Consider the following 22254-nt stretch of genomic DNA (forward strand, 5'->3'; position numbering starts at 1 on the left):
AAAAGTCAGTCCAGGCTAGATGTACAGTCCGTACAAGCTAATCAAGAACGACACTTTCCGCTTTTGGATTTTTTTCTTCTAAAGAAAGACTCTTCTAAACAAAAATCCATTTTGGGCTGAAAGTGTCGTCCTGGTTATCCGTGTACGGATTGCAAAGGCTAATCTGGGACGACACTTTAAGCACATGCATTAAGCCCAGTTTTTCGAGAGCGAGACAAAATGCAAAACTTTTGTTTTAAGCTAAGCCGGTTGTTGATGCCGAGACCGATACGTTCAAATGTTCTATATGGAGCAATGTGTAAAGGGTGAAAAGTTATTAATTTAGTTGTCAGCCAAACAACTTCATTTGTTTTGTACTTACATTGCCAAACGTTTTTGTTGCGATAGTACGATGGCGAAATTGCAATAGTACGAAGGCGACACTGCGACAGTGCGACAGCGACAATGCGACAACGCGATAGTACGATGGCGACAATTCGATAATCATCGTACTGTCGTCATCGTATTAGCGCATTGTCGCCATCGTACTACCGCACAGTCGCGATCGTATTGTCGTATTGTCGCATTGTCAACATCATGCTGTCGCATTGTCGCCATCTTACTTTGGCACTGTCGTCATCGATTGTCGCATTGTCGTCATCGTATTATGTCATTATCGAATTGTCGCATTGTCGCCATCGTACTTTCGCACTGACGACTATCGCCTTGCGGTACACTAAATATTTTTATTGCAGAAACAAAAATAGATGACTTTATTAAGATGTACTTTGAAAGAGGTTACAGTTATAATAGAATCAAATTCTTATTACGTTGTAGATTGGGTATTGATGCATTTTTAAAAGTGTCTCCATTTAGGAATAAATAAGATATGTGCATGTGTACAGAAAGGCAATAGACGACAATGCGACAGTTCGACAATACATTGATGACATGGCAATAGAAAGATTGCGATATAAGAATATACGATGACGACAGTACGATAACGCGATAGTACGATGGCGACAATGCGATGATACGATGGCGACAGTATGATATGACTTTCGAATTGTCACCATCGTACTATCGCGTTGTCGTACTGTCGGCATCGTATTTTCGCATTGTCGCAATCTAACTATCGCAGTGTCGCAATCGCATTGTCGCATTGTCGTCATCGTACTGTCGCATTGTCGCCGTCGTACTATCGCATTGTCGCCATCACACTATCGCACTGTCGCCATCGTACTATCGCATTGTCGCCATCGTACCATTGCACTGTCGCATTGTCGCTCTCCTAATTGTAATGTGTAACCTCGATGGCACTAACGGTAATCCGTAAGAAAGTGCTAAACTATTTAACACAATGATACAGTTTCAATCAGTGCCGGACTAGCTTTGTTTAGCCTACAGGCAATAAAACTGTCAACCAAGTGTCTGCCTGAACACCAGTACCCGGTCGATTTGACCATTTTAAATTAGCAAACCAAGGCTGGCAAGATAACATGTGACAATGTCCTTTTATTAATATAAACTGTTATTATAAAACATATATCCAACATTCTGCTCCAGTTTGAGCAACCTAGTGAACATTTTGAAAACGAAATCTCAAGCAAAACAATACGGGTTTTCAAAAAAATAAATTATTGTCACTCGGTTAAACAGTGTCAAGCCTTAAATCTGAACATATCATTGAGATAAATTAATTTTCTTTGTCAAGTCATTCGATAAGGCTTAGTTAGTAAGGACAAAACCTTTCGTAACGGTCTCGTGGGGCACCTAAAAGTTGCGGGGCTCTTGGGCAGTTCCCTACTATTCCGTATGGGTAATCTTGGACTGGTTGCAATGCAATTCAAGTACGAAAGTTATCGGATTTAATGATGAAGAGAATGCATGGACAATCTATAAAAACGGATCCAGTATTGCATTACGGTTAAGTCATAATTATGTGTGTGATATTAATGTTCGAGGATTTATGGGTTAGGCGATCTAAGAATTTTACATAAACACATCGGACAACTCAAATACACAACTATTTTTGAAAAATAAGAATTCCACGAATTGAAAATCCACAAAAAAAGTATTTAAAAAAGTCTCACGAAATGTCATGCCGACAAATATAAATGATTTTACAGTATATATTTATCCAACTTCTGCTCAAAGACTTGACGGGAACCAGCTTAGCTTGATCAAATTCCTACCTTCATAACCCACCACGTGATGATAGCCTTGCCACATGGTACTATAATTGCACTGTTGTTATTTTTGCTTTTTTACGTTAGTTCTTTTTTTTCGTTAAGAACCTCAACTTATACACTATTTTCAAAAAGTAAAAAATGATACTATTTTTCATAATATAATATTTAAAACAATAAAATAAAATGCTACCAAATCTGGTAAGGTTTTCTTGCAATGAAAGAGATTTTCTGTGAGAGCATGGAACGTAAACTCTGCGCGGAGATTGATCTTTATCCAGTTCTTGCCTTTTTGCTAATATTGATTGCCTTTCATGCCCCTCGTCAGCTCTCGAATCTGTTCTTATTTCTAGCTTACTTGACCTCATAGCTAACAAAGACTGTGTTTATTACACCGTAGATTCAGGCGAACACTTCGTTTGTAGCCTTTAAAACAAGAGCACCGCATAACGGGTGCCACGCTCGGCTGCGAAAGCTTGTCAGGACAAGAATTTATATATTTTTAGAGGGTTCACAGTGACCTTGACCTTTGACTTAGTGACCCAACAAGAGATGTGTTTGTCAAAAACGCAATGTCCCCTACTGCGCCGCTTTGAAATAAAATTTATATTTATCATTTGGCAGGTAAAGAAATCTTCTCCCTTTAAAGCTTATAATTTCCCTTGAATTTTGTCCAATCCAACCAGAAGGGGGAGAGGAGGGGAGGGTCTCACAGTCAATTATGACCATGTCAGATATTACTGACAACCAAAGCCTGTGGTTTAAAAGAGATCAAAGCCAGAGTTGATCATGTATCTATGGACATAAGTCCGCAGGTATGTAATCAACATCAAAGAAAATATAATTACATCATTAAAAAAATCTTTGACAAATCAATCATTTGAGTTATAAATAATCACCATTATAAATCTGTACAGTAACTGTGAAAAGAACTTCAATTCTTGGTAAGGAAATATATACTATGAAATTTATAATTATAAAAATTACTTCCCTTGAAAATAATTGTCTCTAACAAATGTCTATTTTTAGAAGCAAATAATTAAAAGCCACTACCGTGACGGTAGATTCACCACTCAAAATGTACAGCTCTATGAGATACACATGCATGCCAAATATATAAAAGTGGCTATGTTAAATATTGATTAATAATCTTCCTTTAAAGGTTATTACTTCCCCTGACTTTGTTTTTTCGACCCTAGACCTTGCAGGATGATGTAAACCTTGAAATTTTACCACTAAAAATGTGCAGCTCTATGAGATACACATGCATGCCAAATATCAAGTTGCTATATTCAATGTTTAAAAACTTATGGCCAATGTTAAGGTTTTAACACAACGCCTACGGCGGACGGCGGACGGCAGACGGCGGACACCGGACGACGAGCTGGCAATGACAATAGCTCGGGTTTTCTCCGACAACAGCCTCGCTCAAATTTAAATGCGCATTATGACGATAAATACGGTAAAATATGTTATGTTAATATGAATTGTTAAACGGATTAGTAAGAATTGTGTATCGTGTTTGTAAGGACACAAATTAATATTTATGGTTATAATTACATAAGAAAAGTTATAATTGAGAATTCTTTTCGTAGGCCTGTTAAAATTAGAAGCTGTAGCAAATTCATTATGATTGAAATGTACATGATGGACCGCAGTACGCATGTTCATCGTAGTGCCGTTATCTGCTTATTGAAGTAGGCAATTTTTGTAGGCGCGAGTTCTAATCTCACAAGAGGCACTATACAAAACTCACAATTAATTTTGTATTGGTTTAAATTGTAACAAAATATCAATTTATATAAAATACAAGATTGGTATTAGATAAATATCTCACGGAAAAGAAGAATTGTGAATTATTGTAATATTTTTTACTATATTATACTTTATAACTATATAAATAAAAGCCCCGTTTTCCTAGAGCGCGACTCTTATGTGCTGTGTACTGTCTTGTATTGTTCAGGCGATGGATTAATTGACTTATGAATGATATATCACATGTGCTGTGTAGTGTCTCGTATTGTTGATGCGGTGGATTAATTGACTTTTAAGTGATAACACGATTTGCTGTCCTGATCATGTTTCTGGAGTAATGTTTGCATGAAAAAGAGTATTAATAATATGATTCATTTAAAAGAACATATTGAAATAAAAATATAGAACGGTGATGAAATGCGATACTGGCGTGAATTTTGTTAGAGTTAATATATAAATACGGTAAAGGTATACGTAATTATAACATGTGCTTTGTACTTAAATAAACTACACTATGCATTTTGTCAATACTTTAGTTTTACATTATGTTCAAGTGGAGTTCATTTTGTCTGTCTAAACACTACAATCGATTTGGGGCATCTGTTTTCATTCTGTTAGGGCACACAGATGCATTTTTTATTTTGTATTATCTCACAGTTCGATAACCTGCTTTTTAAAGTGTTAAAACATGTACTGCTTACTTGCTAACCGAATAAACTAATTTACATTGGAAATTTCGCTTTTTTCAACAGAAGAAGAATTAGCCTATTTTATATTTCGTGATGTGTATATACATAAATAAGCCTCGTTCTGGGAAAACGGGGCTGAATGAATGTACCTTTAGTATTGTAGAGTTAAGTCGACACAGGCTTATCAGGGATGACACTATGTACCTTTTTAAAAAAATAATGAAGTTTCTTCCAAAAGAAAATCCTGTCAAAAGGGAAAGTGTTCGGGCATCTGTTTTGATTCTGCTAGGGCACACACATTATTTTTTTATTTTGTATTATCTCACACTGCGAAAACCTGCTTCAATTTACAATTATCGTTTCCAAAATCAGAACTCTCGTGTTGTTGTGTTTTTTCAAATTTTAATTTGCAACATTGAGCAAATACAAACGTCAAAAGATTAAATGTATTATTAAACAATACCAATTCTCAAAAATAATTACTATGATTTCAGATATTAGATCTGTGCAGCTTGTTGCCCAAAACCTTGTCAATACGCTCAATACGCTCGTCATATTTATTCAAAACAGAGGCAAAATCGAAAATAAAAAGTGGATTTGCTTCAATAGTGAAGCTGTGTTGCAGTGAAACAGATTTATCAATATCACGCCTTATTTCGGTAAAAAAACGACAACAAACTAACCTAATGAAGATTCAACTATACACTATATACAATTCCTAAATACATAGTTGATAAACATGAGTGATATCTCAAACGACTAAGCACGAGTCTAGCCATTAAGACAAAACCTTGAATTATTCGAATTGAATAACAAAATTGGTTTCAAGTGTCCCGCCTGATATTTGGAATCCCTCCACAGTAACATTTTTCCGCATCTCCAGTTCCTGTTTGATGGCAGTGTATTCCTCAAGTGGGATGTTATCGACAATTAAGAACTTTAAAGAACAACACAATTTCAAATTACTTTCAACTTTCTGTGTACATGTAGGCAGTGTGTCCACCAGTTCAAGAACTTTGGATGGAAGAAAAACATCACAATATATATTTAAATACTTCAATGATTGAGGTAGCTCTATCTGTTTATATATCTTCACATACAGTGTAACTGTTTCCAGTTGTGTGAGTGATGCTAGTGACTTCGACAGCGACTCGTCATGATCCACGTTCAAACCTCCACACGTACCACTCAGACTCAGACTCTTGATATTCAGACCATGCAGAGCCTTCCACAGTCCGAGACTGTCATACCCCACTCCAATACTAAGCGTTTCCAGCTGTGTGAGCGATGATAGTGACTGCGACAGCGATTCTTCATGATCCACGTTCAAACTTCCCTGCATAATACTCAGACTCAGACTCTTAATATTCAGACCATGCAGAGCCTTCCACAATCCGGGACTGTTCCATTCATGTAGAATACTAAGCGTTTCCAGCTGTGTGAGCGATGATAGTGACTGCGACAGCGATTCTTCATGATCCTTGTTCAAACCTCCCTGCATAATACTCAGACTCAGACTCTTGACATTCAGACCATACAGAGCCTTCCACAATCCGGGACTGTTCCATTCATCTAGAATACTAAGCGTTTCCAGCTGTGTGAGCGATGGTAGTGACTGCGACAGCGATTCTTCATGAGCCACGTTAAAATAACCTCCCCACAAACAACGCAGACTCAGACTCAGACTCTGGATATTCAGACCATGCAGAGCCTTCCACAATCCGGGACTGCCATACATCACTTCTATACTGAGCGTTTCAAGCTGTGTGAGCGATGATAGTGACTGCGACAGCGATTCTTCATGATCCACGTTCAAACCTCCCCCCATAATACTCAGACTCAGACTTTTGATATTCAGGCCATGCAGAGCCTTAAACAGATAGGGATTGGCATTTTTGGTTTTTACGATGGAGGAATTGTTTACATCTTTATGTACAATTGCCCTTATTTCTCTTTTTGCTGCCTCAGCACATTTAATGTAGATCGATTGCAGGTCAAACGTCAACGCGTGATCGAGAGTCAGCAGCGTGCAGAACAGACAACGTAGACAGGTATAGGAACATTTGACATTGCTCATTTCAATGTATTTTATAGAAGGTAGTAATGGAGGAGGATCTGCACACTGGGATGGATCTGCACTTTTTAGAACAATCCCGACCAGATATTCTGCCGTTGACGTACTTGCAAATTCTGAAAAAATAACTGAATTCACAGAACAAGGTACTTAAAATACTTACATACTAAAACAATGTAATGTGGTTACATTTGTTGACATTTGTTTAATTTGTTAAGAATTAATACATTTATATTAATGAATGTTCAGAACAAAACCCAATATATTTCAATGTCGTATTAACTTTGTATAGTTTGGTTTCATATATTTAATACAAATATCAATGTTATATTCGAATGTTTAAAATATTATTGTAATTTATATTAGCACTTTAGTAAGATATATATTTATTGTGCATAACCTACTTGTCATGATATGCTTTCAATTATAAGTGTATAATCAAGTTATCCTATACACGTAATGCCTAGGTATCATCGGATAAAAACTAAAGTATTTTAAAGGTTTTATCAGTTATTGCACGTATTTCATAATTGTCAAGCAACACCGATTCCGAAAATGAACACATGAGCACATTATTTTATTTACCAGTGTTTGGTAAAAAAATAGAATCGTTTTCTGATGTATGGTAAAAAGTGATGATAGGGACATTGTTTGCTCATGCAGATTATGTTTTAGTTATTGTAAATCGCTGCTAGTGTTGATAAGTATTCATGGTATTAATACTTTGACCTTGTCAGGGTCCGGATTTCGAACCATTTCCCTGCAAAAAGGTATTATTATATTATTCCCGTATTTTAATCATAGAATCAGACTGTATATGTACGGTATTAAAACAAAATATAAGAATGCCATGGGCCTTGAAGTGCTCACATGGGACGCGTGGGTGAAACCACTAAAAATTACTAATAGACAGTTGATGTATAATAACGACCGACCTGCCCTCTAGGACAGTGTTTTTCGAAGGCAAGATATCATTCGAACAAATATTCTTATAAAGCTTCATGTAGATCTTAAAATGTGGACTTCTTGAGTGTTTACAATAGTTTTCTTAAATTTATCCTGGTGAACTAGTTTTTCTCCTCAAATAACCCAGTTGGCAACTAAATAAAGAACTCATTAGGAAATATGTTATGACCAGATTTCATGACGATTGAACTCACACTACATGTATGACTACTAGAATAGTATAAACATAAATAGTTTATTCCTATGCGCATTATTATGTCAAACTTTTGATAATTGAAATTAATTCTCGAAACAAATTACACATGTATATATAATAACCTAATATTAATATATGGAGAATAAATTAGTTAGCTGGTAGCTGGTTACATATCCTGCAAAAAAGATTGTTTAAACAATGGTCAGTGAGCCACACGTGAATAAATTATTGATAAAATTGAGAAATTCCAATTAGAGTTAATTATATACAAAATGTGTATTGGATGAAAGTTCAAATAATATTAATCTTAAACAGTTCTTCATGTTTTACTTGGTTTAAAACAATGTTTGTTTTTAAAATACATATACTTATCTGAAGTAATTGCAATATTTAAAAAGATTAATTCAATATCATTAAACAGCTGGGTTGTAAGCCATGTTTCTCAAGCTATCATCATAATACAACACAACATCACAGCGATTTTTGTCCCAATTTTGAAAAGTACCAGTCCCATACTATTCGCAAAAATTAGCGAAAAATCCTTAAAATGGGAAAAATCCTGTTTTGAAATCTTAAGATATGGAATGTTTGGTCTTAAATTGCTTGGTATAAATAACACACACCAATTCAATACTTTTTTTACAAGTAATGACTACCGAATACGCTTATGGAAATACCATAGTAAACCCTTTATAACGATACTTTTCATTTCACGTGTGCAGGCACGGATTGAGAACATAGAAGTAAAGAGAGGTATTTATTCTATATACAGTTTATATTGTATTATTTAAAGTTTAATATTAATATTTTTTCTAATGAACACGGAAGCAGCAATACTTGCAGACATTAATAATTAATAATGTATATGTTTGTTGCAATAACAAATGTTTATTTCGGATTTTCGAGATGCGATGTGATACTTTATTAAGATTCGGGAAGGTACTCATAATTCATCGTTATACAAATTTAAATGCAAATATTGAATTTATCAAGGGCATTTAAAATACTAATGAGAAATACATTCTCGTTAAAAATATAGATACTTTAATGGGTGACCGTAAATCATCGTTCAATCTAGGGCACCATACTTTCGATTTCGCTTTGGTTTACAAACAGCTTATCAAGATAAAAAACAAATGTTCGCAACCATCATCATCATCAGCAGCAGCATCATCATGATCATGATCATCATCATCGTTATCATCACCATCATCATCATCATCATCATCATCATCATCATCATCATCATCATCATCATCATCATCATCATCATCATCATCATCATCATCATCATCATCATCATCATCATCATCATCATCATCATCATCATCACCACCATCATCATCATCATCATCATCATCATCATCATCATCATCATCAGAATCAGAATCATCATCAGAATCATCATCAGAATCATCAGAATCATCACCACCACCACCATCATCATCATCATCATCATCATCATTGTGAATCATCATCATCTCATAAAACTACATCAATATATATTATTTAACTATCTGATTCAGTACTTCTGTAATGGTAGTAATCATCCTCAGAAAGAAGAAACGTCAATCGGTGTTACAAGACTGCATGTAGAAAAATTTTAAGCTGCACTAATACATCTCGTTAAAGTCATAAAATGTGACTTGAAGAGAGTTAACTAGGTTTCCATATAGCTAAAAAAGGAAAACTGCCCCGACCGCTGTCGGCTTTGTTTTTAAACAGACTAGAATTAATTTCGAACACCGATGATTGGACCTTACATGTGTCTTCTAGAGTGTTGTTTGCCTATAGCAAAACAGAAAACCATTCCCCCCGGGCGTCCCCAAAACACAGGAACCATTTACGGGCTCGGGCCGGATATCATAATAACAAATGTCATGACCAAGTTTCATGAGGATTGAACTTCAAATATAACATTTAAAGTGGTAATATGGTTTTAATATAAGGACATTGCCTTGCCAATTGGCGGAAATGTTTTTTAACGAACCGTAGCCATTCAAGATTTTAACAGTAAGTGTGTTGCTGCTGTGATAGCACCAAACTGATGAATGTCATCAACGTCACAGGAATGTTAAATCCTGCAAATGTTTATCGGAATATGATTAATATAAACATGCGAGTAAACTCAAACACAACGCCACAACTAAGAAACTATTTGATAAAAACAATATTATATTTATAATTACCACTAAGCAAAATGCCTTCTCCATCTAGTATCAATGATTGCAGCTTGTTGCACGATGACAGGTCAAACTCAATATGAGGCGCAGACTCGCCTCCTGTTTGTGAAATCTTTCTGTCAGGAACATATATAATCATGTACAGAGCATCGGACTTGTTATTTGTCCATATGCTGTACAGGTCTCGTATGTCGTTATAAAAGTTAGTCCATATGCTGTGCAGGTCTCGTTTGTCGTTATAAACTTTTTTAACATAATATTCGTTATAAAAGTTAAAATAGTACATACTGTCATGTGTCCATATGCTGTGCAGGTCGTGTATGTCGTTATCAAAGTCTAAATGGTACACACTGAGTTTGAGTAAAATATCCTTTTGCTGATTGGCAACAGCTTCTCTGTATCCTGCTAGAATGATGTTCACTAGCTCAGAGCGAAATATAGGTCGCTCAAAGTGAAAACAACCAACATCGTGTTCATCCATCATGCCAGAAAGCTTATTTGCAGCCGACATGTTCAGTCCGCAGAGGAAGATGAACATCTGGGATATGCCCAGATATGCACCCTTGTGACGGTTGAGGAATCCGGAAATGACGTCATCAATCAGATTGGTATTGCATGCAATATGATAAGCAGCCAGAAATTCCTGAATGCTCTTATGAATAAATGTAAATGATGAAGATGATCTTAATGCAGGTGCCTTGCGTGTCGCTGATAAAATTCCGGACTTAATTGCAAAGTTCTCTGGATCTAGTTGACCTAAATTGAATTTCTTTAGATCCGTAATGGTGAATACCAGAGATTTTTCCTGTGTATCTGAAAACAACAAATAAAATGCCGCTTCGGCAAGTCTATTCAAGTGTTCAATATTGGGTTGTATGTTTTGGGTCTCTGTAAAGCATCGAAAAGGCGGCTCTTGAAATTCATTCGTTTCACTGTTCGCCTTCTTGAAAAGACATTCCAGCAAGAGGCTGTATTTTTCACACCTAGAGCCTTTCAGTGCAGTTCCTTTGGCCCACGAGTGTACAATCAAACAACACATCATTGGGGAGTACAAATGCTCTAACAAGCCGAATTTCCGTACATACGATTCAAATTCAGATTGTTTTTTGTCTAAATCTTGTCTACTCTTAAAATCTTTCCTACGCCCCAGGATTGTTCTGCTCACCTCGAGCACGTTGTTTACACCATCAAGTTGCAGCAGTTTGCAAATCTGCGAGTCTAGTATTTTTGCTTCTGTCATCTTCCAAGGTCGAGTAGTTATCAACAAAACGCAAAGACTGTGTACGTCGGCCAGTGTTGGCAGGTTGTGATGATCTCCAGTACCGATCCATTCATCTAGACCATCCAGTAATACCAAGCAACGTTCACGTTTCATGATCTCATTTAGTAGTATGTATGCCTTTCCGCGATCTTCATCAGATGAGTATATACTGTCAACTATCTGTGTATTTATCATTTTTTCGATTTCAAACTGACCAACTGATTCCCTTAATGTTACATGGAAGACATATGTAAAGTCTTTCAGAGACGTTAAATCGTCAAAGACATTAGAGTATCTCATCTGTGTATTAGAGCTGAATCTAGTGATATTGTCGTCAATTGGCAGCGTCGTATCGGCTGATTGTTCTGATGTTATAGTACACCAGTCCATTACCAATTTTGCAAGAAAAGTAGATTTCCCATAACCTGCTTCCCCTTGAATAAATATCTGTTGGTTCGGTTCGGTGTCCGATAAGAAAATATTTTTGTATTTCAAAATTTGTTCACCAGTTTTCTTGAAATACCCTCTTTCCTTAGCCATAAGTTGTATATTCGGCGGCATATAAATATCAAGTAACTTTTCCTCAGCCCAGTCATCCAATGGGAAGATATTAATATGACAGAAGCGTTTCCTGTAATACTTCGTCAAAGCTCCAAGCATTTCTGAAATCATGAAATGGAAAATACTCAATATTGGCTCAGGATCACTTTTTATTTTCACATTATCTTCAATTTTATATAACGTTCATTTTAAATTGTTATTTTGCAGGTGTTGATATTAGAATGCCTGTTTTTGATTTTATTTTAATGTATTGATTTATCATTGATGAGTGACGCTGGCTGAATCTAGCTAGGGTTGAACTTCAAATTACACATACTATAAACAGTGATCAGTAGAACATTTTGAATAATATCTTTGGCATACATTAAAACAAAAGACTCTTCTGAATTATATTTAGAATAATTCAATACTTAACTCATCTGCGTACAAATATACCTAATTTTATAATTCCATGATTGCAATCACATGTGTGAAGAGCCATATAATACCTGTAGTAGAAACAATGCTATGGAAAAGTTTCACGTTAACTGTTACCAGAACATCATGAGGACGCGGACGCAAACATAAGGATGAGTAGTATACATGTACCTTTGACTATTTGGTGAATAACCGAGTTTAAAAACGGCCCTTTTTATATCGAAGTCGTAGTGATCCGTATACATTTTGAATATTAATGTCAAATTATTTTCTTTAGCCCCAAACTCATATCCTCTACCATAAAAGCGAACATAGAATTACTAAGTTATCTTGAATATTATCATGATCTGGGTTGACTACATATTTTACTCCTTGCAGAGCCTGTGCACAGCAATTTATTATCTGTATCCCAATCATCCAAAGTTGACCAGGACCACAAACACATTTTTACCAGATGCAGCTCGGAATATTCAATGAATGGACATGCTAAAATCTGAGTAGAATGTGTTTAAAACATGGTCTATACTAATGTATAATGGCCAAATACTAATTATCGTAATCGCAGACTATTACCAAGTGTGTATACTGATACGTGTAATTGAAACACGTCTTCATGAATAAGCTAGTGTTATCTTACACTGACATAGAATGCAATCAGAAAGTTATACCAATATACATAAGTGGATTTATATGTTGTTTTAGGCCATATGATCATTGGAATCACATCAGTGTAATAATGATTATACTGTTATCAGGGTGTGTTTCTTTGATTTTGGGGAAAGGAATGGCCTTCAATTTTGGGGGAATAATTATATACAAAACTGAAATATGGAAAGGTATTTCCAAAATTAAGCTTGACATGTGGGAATATTGCATCATTTTAAATATATTCTATTAGAGACAAAAGAAGGAAAAAAGCCCTGGTTATATTTTACTTTTATCAAATCTATGCGTATACTTGTGTTTTTTGTATGTATAGCAAAACATAATTTTAGGTTTTAACATCAACATGTGTATGAATATATTTAATTGATCAAGAGAATTCGATTTGTTTGAAACCAAATGTTGAATAAAGCTAAATGTTTGCTGTTTCGAAAATGTATAATGAAATGATAAAACGTTTGTTATACCTTTACAGGACTGTTTGTACGTTGTTTCAGTGAAATTTGTATTTCCAAACTGTTCTTGGATGTCCTTAATGCATTTTTCTGCTTGTTCATCTAAGCACTGTTTGTGTCTACTGGCGTGTTCATCTATGCCCTGTTTGTGTCTATCAGCGTGTTCATCCATGTTCTGTTTGTGTCTACCAGCGTGTTCATCGATGTCCTGTTTGTGTTTATCAGCGTGTTCATCCATGCCCTGTTTGTGTCTATCGGCGTGTTCATACATGTCCTGTTTGTGTCTATCGGCGTGTTTATCCATGCCCTGTTTGTGTATATCGGCGTGTTTATCCATACCCTGTTTGTGTCCTTTGACATGTTCATCTATGCCCTGTTTGTTTCTTCCGGTGTGATCATCTATGCCTTGTTTTTGACTGTCGACGTGTTCATCGATATCCTGTTTATGTATATCTGCCTGTTTTGCGAGCTCTTGCTTACAATTGCTCATAAAATCTTTAATGTTATCAATGCACAATTCTGTGTTTACTCTAAGGTCATTCACCGATGCGTCAACAACGTCATTAGCAATACATTTCAAGTGTTGTTTCAAAGTTGTTCCAACAGCATCCAGGAAACACATCATCTCTGTTGTAGTCAATAGTAATGTGTCTTTTTCCAACTGTTGCATCAAATAAAAACAGTTATATTTAATCACAAAAACAGCTAAATTTTAAATCAATGACATGTTTTCTTGATAGTAAAAGGAAGAAACAAATGAGTAAAATGGATGTGTATTTCAGTGCACTTTAGTTTCTCATTAGATACTTTACTTGGTACAGACAGCCAATGATTATGTTCTTTACTTGATATTGAAGGCAATGATAACTCATAAAGTGTGGTTTAGTTCCATATTAAATTATTTAATTGATTACGACAGCAAATCATAAATAATTGTGTGGTTTAGTTCCCAATTAAAAACTTAACTTGATATAGAAGCCAATGATACAATACTAATTTTCATTAAATTATTTTAGTATATATACTTCAAGGTGGTATTCTCATCATGAATTGAGTTTCAATACAGTTAACATTTGTGTAACCTCTAGATGGACTTTCATTTAAGAAAATCAATAAAACAAGGATTCTATTATACGCGCAGGTGTGTTTATGTATTATAATCTCTACTTGAGTTATTTCATCCAAAATACCGGTAATAATAAAAGGCGTAACATCGCCAAATCCATCAGAACATTGTTTAAAGATTAATAATTGCACTGTTTTAAGACCGAACAATGTTTGCAATTTAAATTGAGTGGAATCGGTGACAGAGATTTCAAGTGACTTCACGTTTGTGATATACTGAAAATCGCCCATCACCTGTCAGCTATATGTTTCAACTGTTAGAGACCATTTTAAACTCGGCTGACATAAGAACAACCTTCCGGGGAAGGTTTCATGTTCCACGCTGATTTAGCAAAAAGTAAGACTTTTTTGCAAGATTTAGCTAGTTCAATCCTATTTCTTTTAGGTCGATTTCATCGAAAGCCTCAAGCTTATTGAAACGCTCTCGAGTCCGTTTCCTGGGCCTGTAACCAGTACTTGGTGTCTTAGGTTGTCTAATGAGCGCGCTCACAGTGGGGATCGAACTCATGACCCCCCTGTCGTTAAGCGGACATCATATGCATTACACCACGACAAGATTTATTGTACAATTATAGCAAATTGTCCGATCGACAACCATACCTTTTGATCTACCATAAAATGTATCAAACTTGGCCGGGATATTACCAGATTAAATGTGTTTGCAACATTTTTTTTAAGATTCGGTAAACGGTGTTACTAACAGATTGTTAACTCTGTGACATAGTGAGCATAGTTTATAATAGAATGTAAAACAACAGTCCCACCCATTAGCAGCCATGTCGTCCAGATGGGTATAATTACTTGTAACGCCGAGATATCAAGAGAATACATATCGTAGGATTTTTTTTGATGATATATAAAATCTGTATAATGCCCCAACAAGCTCGCTTTTCAAACCCGCCCTAACAATTCAGTCAAATTTTCAAAAAATTGGTCACTCAATGTGGCGACTAATGTTAACAATGCTAATGCTGCCGGCGCACTACAATGCCAGACAAAAGTGACCACAAAAGCTCTCCATAAACGGTATGTGCCCTTATAAGCTCAAAACGTTATAGTGATGGTGCTTTATCTGTTTCATATGAGTATCTAATGGTGAAAAGACATGACACAATATGTTATTCTATTATTCGTTTACAAAATCAAGGAAAGGCGTTAAATGACAAGAAATAACGCTAATACACTACCTGCGCTAATTTCACCACAGCATTTTTGGCAACGTTATCTTGACTGAGATGGCTTGAATCTTTCAGCAGGTTGTTCAATGTTGTGAAATAGTCTTGAAGATCGACATCAGTAACTTCCATTAGTGAAGAGTGCCGCACAGCTTTATGGACTTCACGAGCCTAGTATGGAAACACATTATCTTAATATGTTAAATATTTTGCAAATGTGGCAGTTATCCTATTGAGAAAACATGCACATCAATTAGTTTGTAAGCGTTTGCATATCATATCGCCCCATTAGTGCAAAAAGGCACCATGTGCCTATTAATTTCAATGTCACATGGTGCATTTTTTTGCACCAATGGGGCGAGTGTAATGCAAAACAAACACGTCCCCTTTAAACTTCTACTATTAAATAGCGCGTCAAATATAGCTCCGCAATTTATTCAGTTTTTTTTATTTTTTAGGAAACCTTTGAAGAAAGCTCATAAAAGCTAAGTTATGTACACTGTTCTTAGCCGTCAATTCAGTGCAATTCGTGTTTGAAGTGTTAGATCCTTTTAACGTAGAGTTATATATGTCAATTTCACATCATTGTACATTCATGTATGCGTATAACTCCTGAAACACTATATTTTAAGTATTTGGTAGAAAATACACTACCTTTGTCAGAAGGCACTGGAGTTCTTACCTTATACAGGAGGCATGCAGGCTTGTTTAGGGTTGGCTTTCCCTTTGTTATTGGAAAAGAAAACTTGTTATCAAAGCGTGTGCAGTTCAGCATAAAACTGACGACGCCGTTGAAGTCTGTATCTTGAATCGATATCTTGTCAGCATATCCATCTGTTTGGATGTAACATTTCGCTATTTCCCAATAGTGCGTTTGCCATAATGGCGCAGATGTATTGTTCCAAGAACATTTTTTGTACCGATGTTCCTTGATAATTTCCTGGCAAATTTTATCACAAATCTGGTTTGGACATTTTTGGTTTCGTAGTAAATTTGTTGTGTTACAGCTGGTGCAAGTAGCTGATTTTGACTTAAGAGTAGATGTTACTTGGCTGTAAATGTGCTGGTGAAAAGTCTGAGCCTCGTTGTCAGCTAAGTGCTCCAAGCCAGACTTCGCAATGTCTATTGCTAGCCATGCCTTAAGCCAGTTCAATCGTTCCTTCTCCTTAAACACATCAGCTAAACTCGCCATAATCTGCACATCAACGAAATGGTCTTCATAGAGTCAACTTTTGGCACAGACACAAGCCATTGTTCAGTGTTACCTATTAAACATAATTTAAACATGATTAAACACAGTAATAATTATATAGAACATTTGGGTGATAAGCATGCTCTACAATTAGAATACGTCCTCTGTGAGCTCAGATGGAAGGGGCACATTAATTAACCTAACGATGGCAGACTGCACCATAAGAAAACATTCTATGAAAGTCCAGATTGAAGGAGCACACTTATTAAAATAAGTGTTTTGCAGGCTACACATTAAGCATACGTTCTATGACAAGCACAGATGAAAGGAGCACACTTATTTACATTAAGCTGGTTGAACACCACAAAAAAAACATACATAGGTTTCAATAGACCAAAATTATATTATGTTGAGAAAGAAGATCGATTTTTTTAATGGAGCAAATAACAATTTTTGCATCTATTTGACCCAATAAAATTATGTCCAAAGAGTCTACATTAATCCATTCAAAAGACCCTGTTATCGTTTTTAAAGCCGCCGGAGTTGATATTTCTAACAACAATTCGGTTACCTCGACTGACCAAAATTTATCAGTATTCGTCAGATACATTCTAAAGCGTAACTCTTCCATGCTGATTTTATCAAATAAAATTGACAAAAATGCCCGAAGCATCAAAAATACGAAACCTAATCATGTACATAACGGAATCCTCAAGACTATTATTAACCTATGACGTATGCACGCTTATGGTCACGTGAGCGCCAATTTCATAACAAAGAAGAACTACTAAATAACACAAGCAATTTTCAAACGAATTATGTATACGGATAGCCCTAGCAAAAAAATAAAACATGTTTTTGTCTTAATGAATAAACAATGATGAGTATCATTGTGTATTGAATACCATGTTTGTAAAAAGTCCAAATGCAAGCCGATTGCGTAAATACGATTTCTCAGATTAGAGCGACTTCAATAAGGCAGATTTGTGGGTTGAAAACAAAAATAGTTTTAATCAAGCGTGATATATGTTTATTGAAATGTGTCGAGTAATATGCATAGATATTAACAACAAAAAACACGCTGCAAAAAAAAAACATTACGCTTCTATGTCCTGTTTGTTTGCTTGTCCGATTGTAAACGGGTAATGACATGGTTATTCATCATTCATGCAAATGGCGTAGTAAACAATGATTCAATGGTCGCGTGGTTTTACATGTGACCCGCGCGTGTTTAAATTCAGATTTAAAAATTTAAATTTTTGAACATCTGACATAAATACAAACACATTTCGACTCATAATCACTTTTTTGCGACACATAACAACAATGGGAAAATATACCAAAATCAACTCGTGAGGCTTTTATGTATTCACCCCATAGTATTTTAAACACAGGTGTGGCTATTATATTAATTAGTAACACATATCATGTTGAATTAAAAGTAATCAAATTCTAGCAAACAATCAACTTCTCTGGAAAACATGCGTAATAAAAATATATATCTATCAAATTATTCAACTCAAAATTAACCGACAATAGGGTGCATCGCTTTGAACAGCCATTACTTCATAAATTATGCAGCGATTTCAATGAAATTTCTGGAACTATACATATCTTGTAATTTGTTTACAAATGCTTGATCAAATGTTTAAAAATAGCACGATACACAACTCGCGTGACCTACTCGTCGTCGATTCCAGGGTATGATTTCAAGAAGACCATAAAATGAACCGTTAATATTAATAAAAAAAAGAAAAATACAGCTTAAGTTCGTTATAGGTTGCTCCAACATCGGTATTGATTTGAACATTTCGTTAATACTTTTTGATACATATCGCTAATTACACATGAATAAACCATAAACTTGCATATGCATACCGTAATACAACAACTTTATTTCCAATATACTTATGTTAATTTAATAGTATCAATTGAATATGGATATTTTAAATGTAACCTTCCTTTCCAATTATCCGAGACACAATTACAATATCAATTGAGCTCAAAAGCACAAAAATGTATGTCAGTACAACTGAAATGCATCTGGGTATTCTCCTAGCGTATTCATACCCGTAGAGTCGTTTTGGTCATGCCTTGTTGATTCTTTTGAACACGTACAAATACGCGAAATTTGATCTATCGTTTTACACAATAGTCATACATATGCTGCGGTTTGAAAATCTTAAGTGGCATTATTGTTGACGATGTTTAATACAACTCTTTTATTGTTTTATGTTATACGAATTGAAGCGGTTCCATACTAAGATTGTTGAAGTAATTTCAAAAATTACATGTTAGAGATTATATTTAATGGCAAAAAGTTATTATTTTATAAATACGGAAACAAAAATAAACTTGGTTTTGTTCGTATACGGTTATGGCATTTCCATTACGTCCGAGACAGACAGTGTATGCTAAGTGTCTTTGAAACTACATTTATTTGTACGTTTAAACGCATTGTATGTGATTGGTTATTGTTAAATACGTATCATTTTCGTTCAATCATTTGACACGGTTTTACAAATGAAGTAAACAATTTATTCTGCTCGATTTCGCCATTTGTGTTACTACAACCAAACAAATAAATTGAAGATGTTTTAGGAGTAGCAGTAGTAGTAGTAGTAGTAGTAGTAGTAGTAGTAGTAGTAGTAGTAGTAGTAGTAGTAGTAGTAGTAGTAGTAGTAGTAGTAGTAGTAGTAGTAGTAGTAGTAGTAGTAGGAGTAGGAGTAGTAGTGTTAGTAGTAGTGGTAGTAGTAATAATTATACTAATAATAATATTATTATTATTATTATTGTTATTTTAATTTTTCATAATAATAATACTATTATTATTATCATTAATATTTATTTTTAATACAAAAATATAATTACAATAAAGATTAATAATATTAACATGCGTTAACAAATGTATGAAATGGTCTGAATTTAAGTATCTAGTATCTAGTTCTACAACTATTTGAAATGTTTCTTTGACATACAATGTATTGAGCATAAGAGATCGCATGATCATTCTGTGCCATAAATACTCATCAGTTAATTATCTTATTTAAACATGCAGTAATAACCGCATGATGAGCCTTCATTTAGTGGCCTCATGTGTAATTATTGACTGAGTTGTGTGATCTTCAATATATTGATTGAGTGAACTGATTATATTTATGTCTGGAGACCTTTAGAATGATGATGATAGTGATGCCGACGACGACGACGAAAAATACGACGACGACGATGTCGATGATGATGATGATGATGAAAATGATGATTCTGATGATGATGAGGAGGAGGAGGAGAAGGATGATAATAATGATGATGATGATGATGATGATGATGATGATGATGATGATGATGATGATGATGATGATGATGATGATGATGATGATGATGATGATGATGATGATGATGATGATGATGATGATGATGATGATGATGGTGATGATGATGATTATGATGATGATTGCGAACATTTGCAGTGCATCTTGATGAGCTGTTTGTAAACTAAAGCGAAATCGAAAGTATGGTGCCCTAGATTGAACAATTATAAACGCTCACCCATTAAAATATCAATATTGTTAACAACAATGTATTTCTCATGAGTTTTTTTAAATGCCCTTGATAAAGTCAATATCCGCATTTACATTTGCATAATGATAAATTATGAGTACATTCTCGAATCTTAATAAAGTATCGCATCGCATCCCGAAAATCCGAAATAAACATTTTTATTGCAACACAAATATACATGTAAACGATTATTCAAAGTACTTTCTGCCTATACGTATGGCTGCTTCCAAGTTCCATGTTCATTAGAAAAACTATTCATATTAAACTTTAAATAATAAAATATAAAATGTATTCAAAACAAATACCTCTCTTTACTTCTGTGTTAACAATCCGTTTCAACACTCGTACGTGAAATCGAAATCGAAAGTATCGTTCTGTATGGTTTACTAGTGTATTTCCGTTAGCGTATTTTGTTGATTAGTCATTGTTTAAGGCAATCGTGATACATCGGCTATCTCGGATTCCTCCGTAAGATAGGCCTCGTGGCTAACAGTCGCCATATTGCCTTGTATTACTACTTTACTACCCAAAAGGTTGTCAGTCTATTGTTATGAGGCTGTATACGATGCGCGTTGAACTAGCGCCAAACGTTTTACCGAAACTTTGATATTAAGAGCACTATTAACGTTCATTTGTGTTGCACTTTGACCTATTATCCAAGTGATTTACTTTTCCATTATTATTTAATCACCCTATCATCCAATTTTTAAGATGAAATTACGGTGTTTACACAACCAACCAAACCGAAAGTAAAACTGGATGCATTACGTTTCGCGATGTAAACATTAAATATTTGTTCAGTTTGAGGAAGCGAATCGATAATAGACGTTGGAATATGTATGCAATACAGACTATCATTTTCGATTGTAGTACTGGCTAAAAAATTCCTTTTATGACAGGTCATGTATAGAACGTTAATTAAATAGTGACCATAAATCACTACAAATGTCTGCGTTGTTCATTAATATAATTAATGCACGTTTCTGATCTAATTGCCTGTATCTAGTTGTAATTACCATGATATTGATAAAAATAAACGTTTTTTTTCATAAATTAACATTACATGTTTTATTTTTATCATTAAGGGAATAAATAATTGTATCATTATCATCATTAAATATTCTGAAAATAATCTAAATTATCATGATTACTTTAAAGTAGAATTTTTAAATTTTACTCATTATCTTTAATGAATTTCCACATTTGCTTGATTCAAAATAAAATGTATTAATAAGGGTTTCAGTTGTTAGTTTTAACCCATTTTTAGTTTGATTAAATTTAAATTACTAACTACGTACATGTATGTGAAATGCTCTTGAGTTCATTTCCTGGGCCTAGAACCAGTACTTGGGTGTCTCTTGGAGATTTCTTAAGAATGCTCCCACACTGGGGATCAAACCAGTGACCTCCAGATCATTAGGTGGACACCACATCCATTACACATCAGCGACCTTTAATTAGTTATTTACTTTCGTATTGCAGCATTATATAATATAATGTTGCTACATATTTTTTGAAAATGATTAACGTGCAGTACTAAATAAACTAAATGCATACAATTTTAATTGTGTATATTGTGTGATTATTAGTTACAAATTCACTTTTTACAGGTATACTGGATTATGAAAGACTGATAAACATAAAAATGACAACTCATCTCCCCAACGATACTTTGTGTGGCTCATTCTCAGAACAAACCCATAGTCAGTGAGAAAACTACAGTGTAAAAAGAGCACTTGATTGTGACAATTATGGCTGACCAAGCAAATGTTATCATTTAAAATAAAGAAAACTTCCAGTTCAATATACATTT

At 34.7% G+C, this 22254-nt stretch overlaps 2 protein-coding genes across 3 annotated transcripts in view; both read right to left on the reverse strand.

The window, feature by feature from the left end:
- Nucleotides 1-4994: 4994 nt before the first annotated feature.
- LOC127841291 (uncharacterized) overlaps nucleotides 4995-22254 on the reverse strand; it is a 462698-nt gene continuing 445438 nt past the window's right edge. The window contains exons 6-7 of one of the 2 annotated variants that reach the window (XM_052370012.1): nucleotides 10038-11196; nucleotides 4995-6802 (exon numbers count right to left, since the gene is read on the reverse strand). In XM_052370012.1, coding sequence (XP_052225972.1) covers nucleotides 5409-6802; nucleotides 10038-11196 — 2553 coding nt within the window. In that variant the 3' untranslated portion in view covers nucleotides 4995-5408. The remainder of the gene's footprint in view (nucleotides 6803-10037; nucleotides 11197-22254) is intronic. The other variant, XM_052370013.1, reaches the window with a different exon arrangement.
- LOC127841302 (uncharacterized) lies at nucleotides 12266-13947 on the reverse strand. The gene is made up of 2 exons (XM_052370029.1): nucleotides 13401-13947; nucleotides 12266-12341 (listed from the first exon to the last, which is right to left on the reverse strand). The coding sequence occupies exons 1-2, from the start codon at nucleotides 13876-13878 to the stop codon at nucleotides 12295-12297; spliced, it is 525 nt and encodes a 174-aa protein (XP_052225989.1). The 5' UTR covers nucleotides 13879-13947; the 3' UTR covers nucleotides 12266-12294.

This window comes from Dreissena polymorpha, chromosome 8 (genome assembly GCF_020536995.1).
Source record: "Dreissena polymorpha isolate Duluth1 chromosome 8, UMN_Dpol_1.0, whole genome shotgun sequence".
Lineage (NCBI taxonomy): Eukaryota > Metazoa > Mollusca > Bivalvia > Myida > Dreissenidae > Dreissena > Dreissena polymorpha.

Coding starts and splice junctions, on each gene's coding strand:
- LOC127841302 (XM_052370029.1), bottom strand. CDS start 13,878: ATGAGCAATTGTAAGCAAGAGCTCGCAAAACAGGCAGATATACATAAA. Junction 12,342..13,400: donor GTACAAACAGTCCTGTAAAG/GTATAACAAACG, acceptor TTTCTACTACAG/GTATTATATGGCTCTTCACA.